At 45.5% G+C, this 13,692-nt stretch overlaps 1 protein-coding gene across 3 annotated transcripts in view; it reads right to left on the bottom strand.

The window, feature by feature from the left end:
• Positions 1 to 206: 206 nt before the first annotated feature.
• Positions 207 to 13,692, bottom strand: part of CWC27 (CWC27 spliceosome associated cyclophilin) — a 175,671-nt gene continuing 162,185 nt past the window's right edge. For all 3 annotated transcript variants that reach the window (XM_053296184.1, XM_053296185.1, XM_053296186.1), the window contains exon 15: positions 207 to 2,051. In XM_053296184.1, coding sequence (XP_053152159.1) covers positions 1,889 to 2,051 — 163 coding nt within the window. In that variant the 3' untranslated portion in view covers positions 207 to 1,888. The remainder of the gene's footprint in view (positions 2,052 to 13,692) is intronic.

Below are 13,692 nucleotides of genomic sequence, written 5' to 3'. Positions count from 1 at the left end.
CATGCCCATTAAACTCCGCCCCCCTTACAAAGGGCTATTGTTGCTCATTTGATGCAGCTCTTAAAATGTTATCTTGTAAAATATTACTTAACATGCACTCCCAAATAGTTTGGTCCTTCACTTCAGTTTAACCACACCCTCATTTTGACTGAGTTTTGTTGACTTTCAAGAGAACTAGGAATAAGTTATACTTTGTGCTAGAAATCTGAAATGTTGAAACTTTTTATTCTGGTCTATACGAGTCACAATGCTCAAATATTTATGCATTTAACACATATCAGTATTCAGCAAATAATCCAAAGCTTTTCAAATTAAATTTAAAAACCATAATGGTGTCATAGAGGGGAAAATAGTGGGTACTGTGTTGCTGTTGGAAGAGAGTACTTAACTAGGTGGCCTTTGTCAAGCCACTATCCTTCAGTAAAATATATTTGCTTGGAAACAAGCCCTACTGCATGACACTTTAGCTGTGTTGGACTGGAAAGGCTCTAGAACAGTGGTTCCCAATCCGGGGCCTACAACTCTCATCAGTCCCAACTACAATTTATTGTGCTTGCACCCTTTTATCCAGGTAAACCATTGGGTATAAATCCTGGGCTTTTCAGGAGGCAGATCGAGGCTGATCCTGGCACTTCACACAGGCAGCCCTACCCACGTAGAGATGGCCAAGCCTGGGTACGACTGCTCATGTGAACAACCTCAATGTGTGTGAAGCATTTTCAAAACGTCCACACAGAAAGACAAGTTTATTATCATCACTAGCATAACACTCACTAGATGGTGGGAATGTATATAGGTAGTTGTGTTGGAAGTTCTTTTAGCTCTGTGTGCCCACATTCATTCTTGATCCCTTGCTTCCAGGCTTAAGGATGGCAATCTTTTTGACTTATGTTGGTATGTTGGGTTCTAGGCATGCAAATAGGTCTGAGCTTAAAGTGGGGTATAGTGTCTGCTGCTATTAAATATATGGATAGCTCCTTAAAGCAGGGGGCAATTGAGATAATAGCTCAGATACTCTGCAATGGTATGTGAGCCTAGTACTATTGCAGCCACACTAGTGCAAATGCTAAAATGCTGTTACATGAGAGTAAGCCCATTACTTCCAAAGGGCTTACTTTCATGTTATGGTACTTTTTATGTTTGTGCAACTAGCATGCCTGCTATGGCACCACTGCGCAGTATGTGAGCGATTCTTCTTTGCAACTGAAAGGGGGAAGGGGAATTTAGAGGTCCCTCACCGAGATGAATGGTTAAAGGTTTTCTAAGCACAGTCTTGTCCACATCAACAAATAAAAGGAAGAAGGCAGACAGAAATAGAGGATATTACAGAAGGCTGTTATAACTGATGCAACTTACTTCCAAGCAAATGTGCTTTGGAGCACAGACTAACAGTGCAATCCTCCGTATGTCCACACAGGGACTTATTCCCAGGTAAGTGTGTTTAGGGTTGCAGCTTATGTGACTCACTTCAAAAGGTTGTGAAGATAGACATAAACTGAGATTATAAAACATACTCCACATTAAAAGTAATATATTGAGGATCATTAATAAAATATGGATAACAGTCTCATTGATACTGGCAAACCCTTTTGTTTGATAAACTGAAAAGATACTTTGAAGTAACAATGCAAATACATAAAAAGAAACAGAGAATGGAAATCAACATGGTATTAACAATAATGGCTAAAAAATGGCTTCGGAGGGCTTCACTGAGATATACTTATTTTACATCAGAATTTACAAAACAAAAGGGACAGCACTGTTTCCAAATTAGACACCAGATTCCTTTTCACACTTTGTAAGCGATATCAGGGATGCCAGCTTCAAAAGGGTTAGAACATTCGTGCCGTCATTTTCCCTGCCAGCTCTGGCTAGCTTTACAGTCATTTCATCTCCTTGCTTTTTTCTCCCTCAGAATCTTTTTGCTTTCCTCCCTTCTCCTCTTATTAACAGGGTTCCGAGGATCATAAATTTCAAACGTATCTTCATCTTGCACACTTGCATCTTTTACCTTTCTGGTTTTATCTTCAAAATGAAGGACATGTGACATCCTGTTAAAAAAGAAAAGAAAAGAAAGCCTGTTGGTTAGCTAGGCAGACTTCAGATGTTTCACTCATAGCCTAAGCCTTGCTTTTTCAGAAGCCTTTACTTAAGCCTACAAAATCAGATCAGTTAGGGCCCTTCAGTTACTTTTGATATAATAGAGAGGAGTGATACAGTTAAAAGAGACAGCGTGGTGTAGTAGTTGGAGTGCTGAAGTAGGACCGGGGAGACCAGAGTTCAAATCCCCATTCAGCCATGATACTTGCTGGGTGACTCTGGGCCAGTCACTTCTCTCTCAGCCTAACCGACTTCACAGGGTTGTTGTGAGGAGAAATCTAAGTATGTAGTACACTGCTCTGGGCTCCTTGGAGGAAGAGCAGCATATAAAATGTAAAAGAAGAGAAATCATCACAGCTGATTAAAAATACACATCAACTGACTGCTGAACAAAAAGCGGTGGTGAGTGGTAGCAGTTATCCAAATATAACCTACATTTTGTATGTGGTAAAAGCCGCCTCAAAGAGTGTGAGAGTGACAAGATACTGTGTTTCCCAGGGCCTTTTAAGAAATAGTAACATTCTATAATCAATTAAGAATGTTTCTCAATTTCCTTATCAATCTCATATTTTTCAAGACTTATATGTTAAGCACAGCCGGTACAGTAAAAATAGGCTAACCTCAGAACCCAGCTGGCAGAAAGGATGAAGGTAAAGGTAAAGTGTGCCATCGAGTCAATGTCGACCCCTGGTCACCAAAGAGCCCTGTGGTTGTCTTTGATAGAATACAGGAGGGGTTTACCATTGCCTCTTCCCACGCAGTATGAGATGATGCCTTTCAGCATCTTCCTATATCGCTGCTGCCCAATATAGATGTTTCCTATAGTCTGGGAAACATACCAGCGAGAACTGGAACTGGCAACCTCTGGCTTGCTAGTCAAGTCATTTCCCCGCTGCACCATCAAGTGGCCAACAATAAACTGGAATGCATACATTCACTTCCAAAATTTACCTGATTCTATGAACATACAATTAAGTACAAACATTCATTTTAAAACAAATTCACCATTTTTAAACCTGTCATTAGTACAAAACGAGGAAGAGAATAATATCCGTTTTGGTGGGCTAAGAGTGAAACATTCTTCCTAATACATGAGTTGATATGTTGATTTGTTCCAGACTTTCCTGCCACTTATAGCCAAGCAAGATAGTCTAGACTCCCACCCGTGTTGATAGTTCCCAGTGATATGGAGCCTATTGCAAACAAGGTCAATGAATCCTAGAACGACAAAAATGGGCTTCCCTAGTTCGGACCGGGAACTTCTCAGACCTGCTCCAAAATGGCCCATATCGGGCCTTTTCTGACATTCCCGACCCAACATTGCATAGCTTTATTTGCAGTGCCCGCCTACACCTGCCTCACTTCTTACACTCCCACCTCACAGCACAGTTTGCAATGGCCAGCACTTCCACCCTCCACCAACAGATGCTGGCATGTCACATGACCTATTTATACAGTTTTAAAAACATCATATTAATTTCTTGAAAACTCTGAATTTATTTCAGTATAACAATTAAAGCAGACAAAGTATCTTTATTGATCCTTCTCCATCAAATATTTCAGTTCAAATACTTTGCTACTTTAAAAACTTTTGAGATAGTGTGGGAAATTAATGTGATGTTTTATAAACTGTATAAATAGGTCATGTAACATGCCAAATCAGATCATAATCTCTTTAGGGTATTGAGAAAAAGAAAAATGAGGGGAAATGCAAATGAAGGGAAATTTGAATGGGAAAATTTTCCAATTCAAAACTGTCCAGAAAAGCAACATCTCTGCCTGTGTCTATGCATGTTTACTCAGAATAAACTCCCACCGGCTTACATCCTGACCGACAAAGTATGTGTGCTTTGAGCCCTTCCAACACAGTGCTGGCCCCGTGCTCTGGCATGCTCGCTGTTGCAGAAAACGGCTAAGGGTTTGGAGTATTTCTCGCACTCTGGAACTGCTTGGTTAGACTGGAATCATGTCACCGACCCTCTTCTGCAACAGCATGTGTGCTAGAGGACTGGAGATGTAGAGCAGGGACTAGCAATGGGGGAACATAGGGGCTCAAAGCATGTGTGCTTCATGAAGAAGTCAGCCACTGACTTCAGTGAAGCTTATGCCCAAATAACTGTGCTTTGGTAAAATAAGGGAATTGGGAAGAACATGCAATAGATAATGTATCAGCTAGAATGACTACAGCTCTGCGTTCACATAAACTTCTTGATTAACTAAAAATTAAGTACAGTACAGGTGATTACAAAACACTTAATTTGCTTTCCTTTCATCACACTTGAATCCATTTTTTTTCTGGGGAACAGGGAGGAACCTGAACAACAGATCTATTGTGATTTCCAGCATAATACATTCCTGACCTGTGTGCCTCCATAAATCACTAATTCTACTGAAATGAAAACATGCCTAAATTTTCTAAACTTCTATGAGAATACACATCCAGACTCGTTATAGAGTTGTTTCCAGTATATAAAGCACTGATACTCTTAGAAGACACCAGTAACCTGAAAACTTATTTTGCTAATCACATCCAACATCCAGCAACAAAAGTATTTACACCGTAGCTTCTTTTGGGGTAATGTGATTATGACACAAGGGCTGACATCTTTATTAATGCTGTGTGTGCCAAAAATGTTGTATGTCCAATGGGGGAGGGATGACTTCTGCTGACCCCCCCCTGAACCCCCCCTCGTGCCTCCTGAAAATATGTCCCTGTGCCTCAGGGACATAATTTTTTTGGGGGGAAAGGGCTGTAGTAGGAAGGAAAAATAGGAGACAATCACTCCTCCACCAAAGCAACCTTTTTTTTGGCACTTACAATGTTAGCCTGGATGTCAGCCAATAGAAACACAATGGCTGGGATGGCTCACTCTGGGATAGCATTTTTCAATGGTAAAAGAGGTGCAGTCCAAATGGACCCTGGGGCCTTTTATGCTCCTCAGGTAAGCAAAACTGCTGACAACAAGAAGAGAATTGCTCTGCTGGAGGAAGCACACTGCTGCCTGTGTCACTTCAGTTGCAATATGAGAGAAAGAAAGCAGTTCCATATGCTGCCTCCTAACCCAAGCAAGGCTCAACAAAATCTGGAGGGGTTTGGTATGGGAGGCACAAAACCCTCAGACTTTCCTTTACGAAACCCAGGGCCTCATGCATTAGAAACCTTTTTCTCAAATTAAACTGAGCTAATAAATCAAATATTAGTTGCTAATGAAAGCAGGCTTCGAAAGCCTATTTGATGCGCCTTAGTCAAGGGAGGAAAACAAGATTCAGTTATTAGACTGCTTTATTTGTGCTCTTAATAGATTATGAAAAACAGTAGTCTGGATCCAGAGAGCCACACAGGCTTTGAATTTGTGCTTGCTGAAAAGCAACTCCCCGTACTGCATGGCAAACCATTTGAAACAGGGGAGTTTCAACAGCAGTTTGCGAAAGCTCAAATGTGAAGGGGGTGGGGCAAAAACAACAGCACAACCCCACACCCCAAAACAGCAGCACAGCACTAGGCACACCTAAGGTGGTAGTTTGGCCAGTAACTATTTCAAAAAACTGTTCAGGCAAAGCGCAGCTCTAACTCCTTGCAGAATCCAGTTTAACACGCACAGGCTAAGCATTTCTCAGGTTGTCTTTCAATCTCAAGTTTTCAATGGAGCATTATGTTGTCCATAAAATGTGTCATCAGTTGCTAACAGTTTCAGATATTCATCTTCTGAAGTTACAGAACTTTGAGTAGCCCTACTGTGCAACTTGTGCTTATTTTCAGAATTTAACAGGTCATGCTTCAATTTAACAACATTATGCAACTCTGAACTATAAAGTATGTTAAAGGGGTTTTTTTGTACTTCGGGCGAGAAAAAGAATCTGTTTCTCAAAGAAAAGGTCCAGTAACAGATGAAGGAGATATCCACAGTTAATGCTCTCACCCATGTTGTAATTATTTAGTTTGCTGTAACTTTGGGGATGGGGGGAGAACGTTTCAGAGCTTGGACATTAGAGGTGGCGATTTTGGGTGAAATGAAAGAGAAATAAGCTCTCAACCTTTAATTGTGTAACTTCAGAGTCAAAACTAAAATAATCATCCACCTGACATTTGGGTCATAAAGGAAAATACTGAAAACCAGTAAACCACACAGGTTTACTGAACCAGGAAGGGAGAAAGAATAGCAGGGAGGAAACACAAAGATTTGTTCAAGTGATTTAGAACAATGAATATGATGTCTATGTGCATGGATAGCACTCTATTTACCACTCAAACCACCCCAGAAAGATGGTGTGGGTGGCACCCTGACTGGTCCTTGCAAATGTGGGTGCACATCTTGTGCATTGGCACACTGTCATCTAGTCACATGGTGGGGTGGGATTAATCAGAAGGGCCCCTTGATGTGCGATTCAAATATTCTTTTCAGTATTATTTAAATTATGCATAGAGGGATTGTTCAGACAAGCTGCTGCCCCCAAACAATTAGGGTAACTGTTAACAACTGTACATCATCCTTCTCTGATGTGGAGACACTAGGGCAGAATAATCAATAACTGGATAATTTGGGGGGGCTGCATTCATGAGTTTTAGAACACACCATACAGGAAGGTTGCTTAGGTGGCAACCAGTGGCTGATAGAGGCTTTGGTGACAACCACTAGCAACATTTGACAAGATTTAGGTCTGGGTATCCTCCATATGTGTTTCCATGCTTATACTCTTCTGGGTCATATGACAGAATGGAACCCACTGTAATCTTGCATATCAAAGCCAGCAGAAGACCTGCCCTTCTGTGCAGAGTCAGTAGAGCAGTCTGTTGGCCAGGGATGTATGGCCTTTTGGAAGCAGGCAAGGAGGGCCCATTTACAACAAGGGATATCATCCTGGAGAAGGGAGCTCTCATATGCACAGAGTGGCCCTGTCTCAGTGGCAGGAAACTGTTTTGCTTAAATTGAAGGATTTTGTTGATTACCTTTCTGAAAGCTCACAAAATTGGGTGACAGAGCAGTCACTTAAGAACATAGGAAGCTACCTTATCCAGAGTCAGATCATTGGTCCATCTAGCTCAATATTGCATACACTGACCAGCAGCAGTTTCTTATTTTATTTATTTTATTATTTATTTGTTTATTTATTACACTGTTATACCACCCCAACTTGTGTCTCTGGGCGGTTCACAATGATAAAACAATTAAACACACACATAAAAACAATTAAAAACTAACAATTTAAAAGTCAATCACAGAATTAAAAGCCTATTAAAAAGCTGAAAAAGCCTGAGTAAAAAGATGGGTTTTTACGTATTTTTTAAAAATTGTCAGAGATGGGGAGGATCGTATCTCAATAGGGAGTGCATTCCATAGTCCCGGGGCAGCAACTGAGAAGGCCCATCTCCGTGTGGCCACCAGATGAACTGGCGGCAACTGGAGATGGACCTCTACGGACGATCGCAGTGGATGTTGGGGCTCATAGCGAAGTAGACGCTCTCTTAAATACCCAGGGCCTAAGCCATTTAGGGCTTTATAAGTTATAATAACTAGCATTTTGTATTTTGCCCGGAAACCTATAGGCAGCCAGTGTAACTCCATCAGCAGAGGTGTAACGTGGTCTCTCCGAGATGACCCAGAGACCAACCTGGCTGCCGCATTCTGAACCAACTGAAGTTTCCAGACTACATACAAAGGCAGCTCCACGTAGAGCGCATTACAGAAGTTAAGTCTGGAGGTTACCAACAAATGTACCACTGTTTTGAGGTCGTTCATATCAAGAAACGGGCGCAGCTGGCGTATCAGCCGAAGCTGATAGAAAGCACCCTTGGCCACCGCTTCAACCTGAGAAACCAGAGAGAGGTGTGAATCCAGAAGTACTCCCAGACTGCGAACCTGTTCCTTTTGGGGAAGTGTGACTCCATCTAGAACAGCTAGATCAAAATAGTCTCTGGAGTTCTGACCCCGCACAATAAGTACCTCCATCTTATCTGGATTCAGCTTCAGTTTATTCTCCCTCATCCAGCCCATTACTGCTTCCAAGCAGGCATTTAGGGAGGATATGCCAGTTCCTGAAGAAGTTGACATGGAGAAATAGATCTGGGTGTCATCAGCATACTGGTAACACCCCGCTCCAAATCCCCTCATGATCTTTCCCAGTGGTTTCATGTAGATGTTAAAAAGCACTGGAGAAAGTGCGGAGCCTTGAGGGACTCCATACTTAAGCTCAAATCTCGAAGAGCAACAATCTCCAATCGACACCATCTGGAATCTATCCGAGAGGTAGGAGTGGAACCACTGTAAAACAGTGCCTCCCACCCCCAAACCCCTCAGACGTTCCAGAAGGATACTATGGTCGATAGTATCGAAAGCCGCTGAGAGATCCAAAAGGACTAACAGAGTCACACTTCCTCTGTCAATTCCCAATTGGAGATCATCCATCAGGCCGACCAAGGCAGTCTCCACCCCATAGCCTGCCCGAAAACCAGTTTGAAATGGGTCTAGATAATCAGTTTCCTCCAAGAACGCCTGGAGCTGAGAGGCCACCATCCTTTCAATTACCTTGCCCAGCCATGGGAGGTTGGAAACAGGCCTATAATTGCTCAGCTCTGAGGGATCTAACACAGGCTTCTTTAGAAGAGAGCTAATAATTGCCTCCTTGAGACAAGAAGGCATCCTATAGGAGAAGCATTTATGATTTCCACCAGGCCACCTACAACAGCCTCCCTGCTAGATAGAACAAGCCATGTTGTGCAAGTGTCAAGAGAACAAGTGGTAGGCCTCACTGCTCCAAGCAGCTTGTCCACATCCTCAGGAGTCACAAACTGAAACCAATCCAGTTGAGTCACATAAGAGGAGTTGTCGGACACCTCCAGTTCAGACATCAAATTAATTGTGGAGTCTCCATCTAAGTCGGCCCAAATCCGAGAGATTTTATCTGCGAAAAATTATTTAAACACATCACAGCGGGTAACTGATGACTCCAAATTCTGGTTCAAGGGAGTGGGGGCAGATACTAGTCCCCTCACAACCCTGAACAACTCCGCCGGACGTGAAATCGCAGAGGCAATACGGGCAGAAAAGAACCGCTTCTTTGCCACACGTATCGCCTGAGCATAGATCTTTAAATGTGCTCTATGTTGCAATCTGTTGGATTCAAGCTGAGTCTTTCTCCACTTGCGCTCCAGTCGCCTACCTTGCCGATTCAGTCACCGAAGATCTTCCTTATACCAAGGGGCCAGTTTTGAAGCGGGTCAGAGGGGATGGTTAAATCCCTCCAAGGCTTCTTGGAATCCTACCGGATCCAATAACCTCTTCAGGCGGACCATTCTAATAGGCCCCTTGCCCCTGCGGAGGTGGGAAGTGGTTTCAGACAGGAGTCTTTCCCAGCCCTGCCAGGAGATGCCAGGGACTGGACCTGGGACCTTTTGCATGTAAGCAGATGCTCCTCCACTGAGCTACAGCACCATCGAAATTAATTCACTCCCTTTGCCATACCATTTTTTGATATTTCAAATATGAAACCACCAATGCCATTGAGACAGGGCCTTTCTGAAAAAAGGAATATCCTTCATCTTGGGTGAGATCACTATTTTGAAAGGAGCCCATCCAGTGACAGGAGGTGGCACAATCCTGGTCACCAGATTGCCCTATAATCTTTACTCCACAAAGAGAGTCTACACTTGAAGAAAACTTCTGCCCTGTTCTACTTTGAATGCCCTGAAAGAACATTAAAGCTGAAGGCACAACCAAGAATGTTGCCTAAACAAACTGACGCATGCACAAAACAAAGGCTGGTTAGAAATAGGCCTATTGTATAATGCCAGGATAAATATCACAGGGCACATAGGTCATGAAGAAAACCTACAAATCACTTCCATATTTAAAATCAAATTAGTTTAGCATGATCAATCATATTGCAAAGTACACCAAAGACATGACTACTGTAAATAATCACCACTGTATTTTATATGGTATGTCGGGTTCACCCTGTCAGTATAGCTGAAAGAGGAAACAGCTGGCTTTTTAAACTTTCTGACAGCTGTTGCAGTTGCTTCCAAAGATACATTAAAAGGATTTCCAAGGTTTAACTTTCAAAGCTTTATTTGTTGGGTATAGCCTAACTATGTCGCAGGGACGTTCAAGTTCTTTTGCTGCTAATATTCCATCTCCATAAAGTGCTACTTTCTTAAACATTATGGCCAACATAATCCGCAGTCCTCCAGCACCGGAAGGAGGGATGTAGGTCTGTAAGGAGTCTTCGGAGTCCCTGAGCTGAAGGCTCCTTTGTGCAGCAGACTGAGCACAGAAGGGGAGGGGGAGAGATTTACTGGCTTAAATCTGATCCCGAGGGCGTCAATTACTTGGACCCGAGTGCTTGACTGAGTCACTGGCCGACATGCAGACTATAATTATGGCGGTACAGCAGTGCTGAGCTCCAGACTACTGCTTGTGTGAGCAGGGGAAGGCTGATTTTCACCAATTGCCCCTTGCCCCTGAAGTACTCTGTGCATCACAAAAATATGTCTCAGAGGGTCGCATGATGCACAATGGGCTTCAGAGGAAAGGGGAAGTTGGCAAAAGTCATCCTTCCCCTGCTTGCATCCTAGCACAGTGGTAGGACTCAGTTCCTCTGCACCCATGCAGAGTTGGTCTGGATGTTGGCCATTGTGTTTATAGCTTTGGCGTGTGTGTATATATAAGAAGACAGGGGAAGAAGACAGAAGGTACAGCTCCAGATGTTACACACCTGAGGAAAGGTGGGGAAGAGGCAAAGACAGCACAGTCAGTCAGTGCCCCACCCAAGCTGTTCCTTCTGTCTTCTTCCCCCAGGCCCTTGGGCCAGCCTGCCCTATATAGCAGCAGAAAAGCCCCAGCAACAGCCCAAGGAGATGTTACACACCTGAGGAAAGGTGGGGCAGAGGCAAAGACAGCACAGTCAGTCAGTGCCCCACCCAAGCTGTTCCTTCTGTGATATTGCTGCCCCCACTCCATACCCAATTTTTCGCTCTCCCAGACACATCTCCCCTGACTAACCCACCACGGCTTCTTGGTTTAATAAAAACCAGAACCAGACTTGTGTAATCTCTTGCTGACTTCTTAATAGCAGGAAGAAGGATCTTCAGGGCAGAAGGAGAAAGATCTTCTGGGCCCCAGGCAGCTCACCCCACGGCTGAGAGCCACAAGGACGAGAGCCCTTGGGCCAGCCTGCCCTATATAGCAGCAGAAAAGCCCCAGCAAGGGGCTGGGTATGGAGTGGGGGCAGCAATATCACGGGTAGCGGGCAGAGGGAGGTATGGCGGTGGGAGTTGGGCAGACCGTTACAGGGGAAACTGGTCCAGGCAATTGAGGCCTGTTCCTTTTTCCGGCCCTTCTCCCAACCCTCTGACCCCAGGGAGCTCTGAGAACACTCCCTCGAGGATTAGGGTGCCTCTGCTGAATGCCAGGTCAGTTAATGCAAAAACTTCTCTCATCCACGATTTGATTGTGGATGAGCGTGCTGACCTGATATGTGTGACGGAGACCTGGTTGGATGCGCTGGGCGGGGTTGGACTCTCTCAGCTCTGTCCTCCAGGTTTCCAGATCGTGCAACAGCCCCGCCTCGAGGGTCCGGGAGGAAGCGTTGCAGTCATCTTTCGAGAGACTCTCCCCGTTTCCAGGTGCCCGGTCAGGCAATCTCAGAATTTCGAGTGTTTGTCCTTGATGGTGGGCCTCCAAGATAGGCTGGGGATTCTGCTGGTGTACCGACCACCCCGCTGCACTTCAGTCTCCCTACCTGAGCTGGCGGGGGTGGTTTCGGAGGTGGCCTTGGGTTCCCCCAGGCTTATTGTTTTGGGGGATTTCAATGTCCACGCTGAGGCCACCCTAGTGGGTGCGGCTCAGGATTTCATGGCCTCCATGGCAACCATGGGCCTGTCTCAATTGGTATCGGGCCCTAACCACGTGGCAGGACACACTCTCGATCTGGTTTTTGCTGACCGGGAAATAAATGATCTGGAGGTGGGGGGATTTGAGATCACTCCCTTGTCATGGACAGATCATCATCTGGTGGGGTTTAGTTTGACTGCTCCGTCTGCCCTCTGCAGGGGTGGTGGGCTGATTAGGATGGTCCGCCCCCGGAGGCTTATGGATCCGCTTGGATTCCAGACGGCCCTCGGGGAGTTTCCAATGTCCAGAGCTGGTGACCCTGTTGAGGCCCTGGTTGATCTCTGGAATGGAGAGATGGCCCAGGCTGTTGACACGGTTGCTCCTAAACGCCCTCCCGGCTTGATGGAGCCCGATCTGCCCCTTGGTTTTCCTCGGAGCTTAGGGCGATGAAGCAACTCAGGCGACGGCTGGAACGACGCTGGAGGAAAAGTCGTCATGAATCCAACTGAACACGGGTTAGAGCCCATTTTAGGGACTACTCCGTGGCGGTGGGGGCGGTGAAGAAATGCTTTTTCTCCACCTCCATTGCATCTGCTCAGTGCAGACAAACAGAGCTGTTTCGTGTGGTAAAAACCTTGCTCCACACATCCCCCCAGACAATGGGGGAGGAGTCATCTACAGCTCTTTGTGACCAGTTTGCCTGTCACTTTGCAGATAAAGTCACTCGGATCTGTGCTGACCTGGACTCCAGAGTTTTGGCAGTTCCGGCAGATGTGCCTTTGGTACCATCTGGTCCCGTTGTGTTGGATTCTTTTCGGTTGGTGCGGCCTGAGGATGTGGACAAGACCCTGGGCAGTGTGCGGGCGACTTCGTGTGCTCTTGACCCTTGCCCTTCATGGCTAATAAAAGCTGCCAGTGAGGGGACAGGCAGATGGCTGGAGGTGATCGTTAATGCTTCATTAAGGGAGGGCAGGATGCCATCGTGCCTCAAGGAGGCGGTGGTAAGACCACTATTTAAAAAGCCCTCCCTTGATCCCTCCAACCTGGATAACTATAGACCTGTGTCTAACCTTCCCTTTTTGGGCAAGGTGATGGAGCGTGTGGTGGCGTCCCAGCTGCAGAGGGTCTTGGATGATACGGATTATCTGGACCCTTTTCAATCTGGCTTCCGCCCTGGGTATGGGACTGAGACTGCCTTGGTCACTCTAGTGGATGACCTACGCCGGGAACTGGACAGGGTGAGTGCGTCCCTGTTGGTTCTGCTGGACCTCTCGGCGGCGTTCGATACCATCAACCATGGTATCCTTCTGGGCCGCCTCTCAAGTATGGGAATCGGAGGTACTGCGTTGCAGTGGTTCCAGTCCTTTCTTGGGGGGAGGGTCCAGAAGGTGGTGCTGGGGGACTACTGCTCGGCCCCATGGCCGTTGGCCTGTGGGGTCCCGCAGGGATCCGTCTTGTCCCCCATGCTGTTTAACATCTACATGAAGCCGCTGGGAGAGGTCAACTGGGGATTTGGACTGAGTTGTCAGCAATATGCGGATGACACTCAGCTCTATCTCTCCTTGTCATCTGTTCCTAGGGAGGCGGTGGATGTCCTGAATCGGGGGCTGGAGGCCATGATGGGTTGGATGTGGGCTAACAAACTGAAATTGAATCCGGATAAGATGGAGGTACTGTTGGTCAGTAGGAGAGCCAATCGGGATGAGGAGATTTTACCGGTTCTGGATGGGGTTGCACTCCCCTTGAAGGAGCAAGTACGCAG

This window comes from Hemicordylus capensis, chromosome 2 (assembly GCF_027244095.1).
Source record: "Hemicordylus capensis ecotype Gifberg chromosome 2, rHemCap1.1.pri, whole genome shotgun sequence".
Lineage (NCBI taxonomy): Eukaryota > Metazoa > Chordata > Lepidosauria > Squamata > Cordylidae > Hemicordylus > Hemicordylus capensis.
This window is presented reverse-complemented; position numbering and strand designations above follow the sequence as displayed.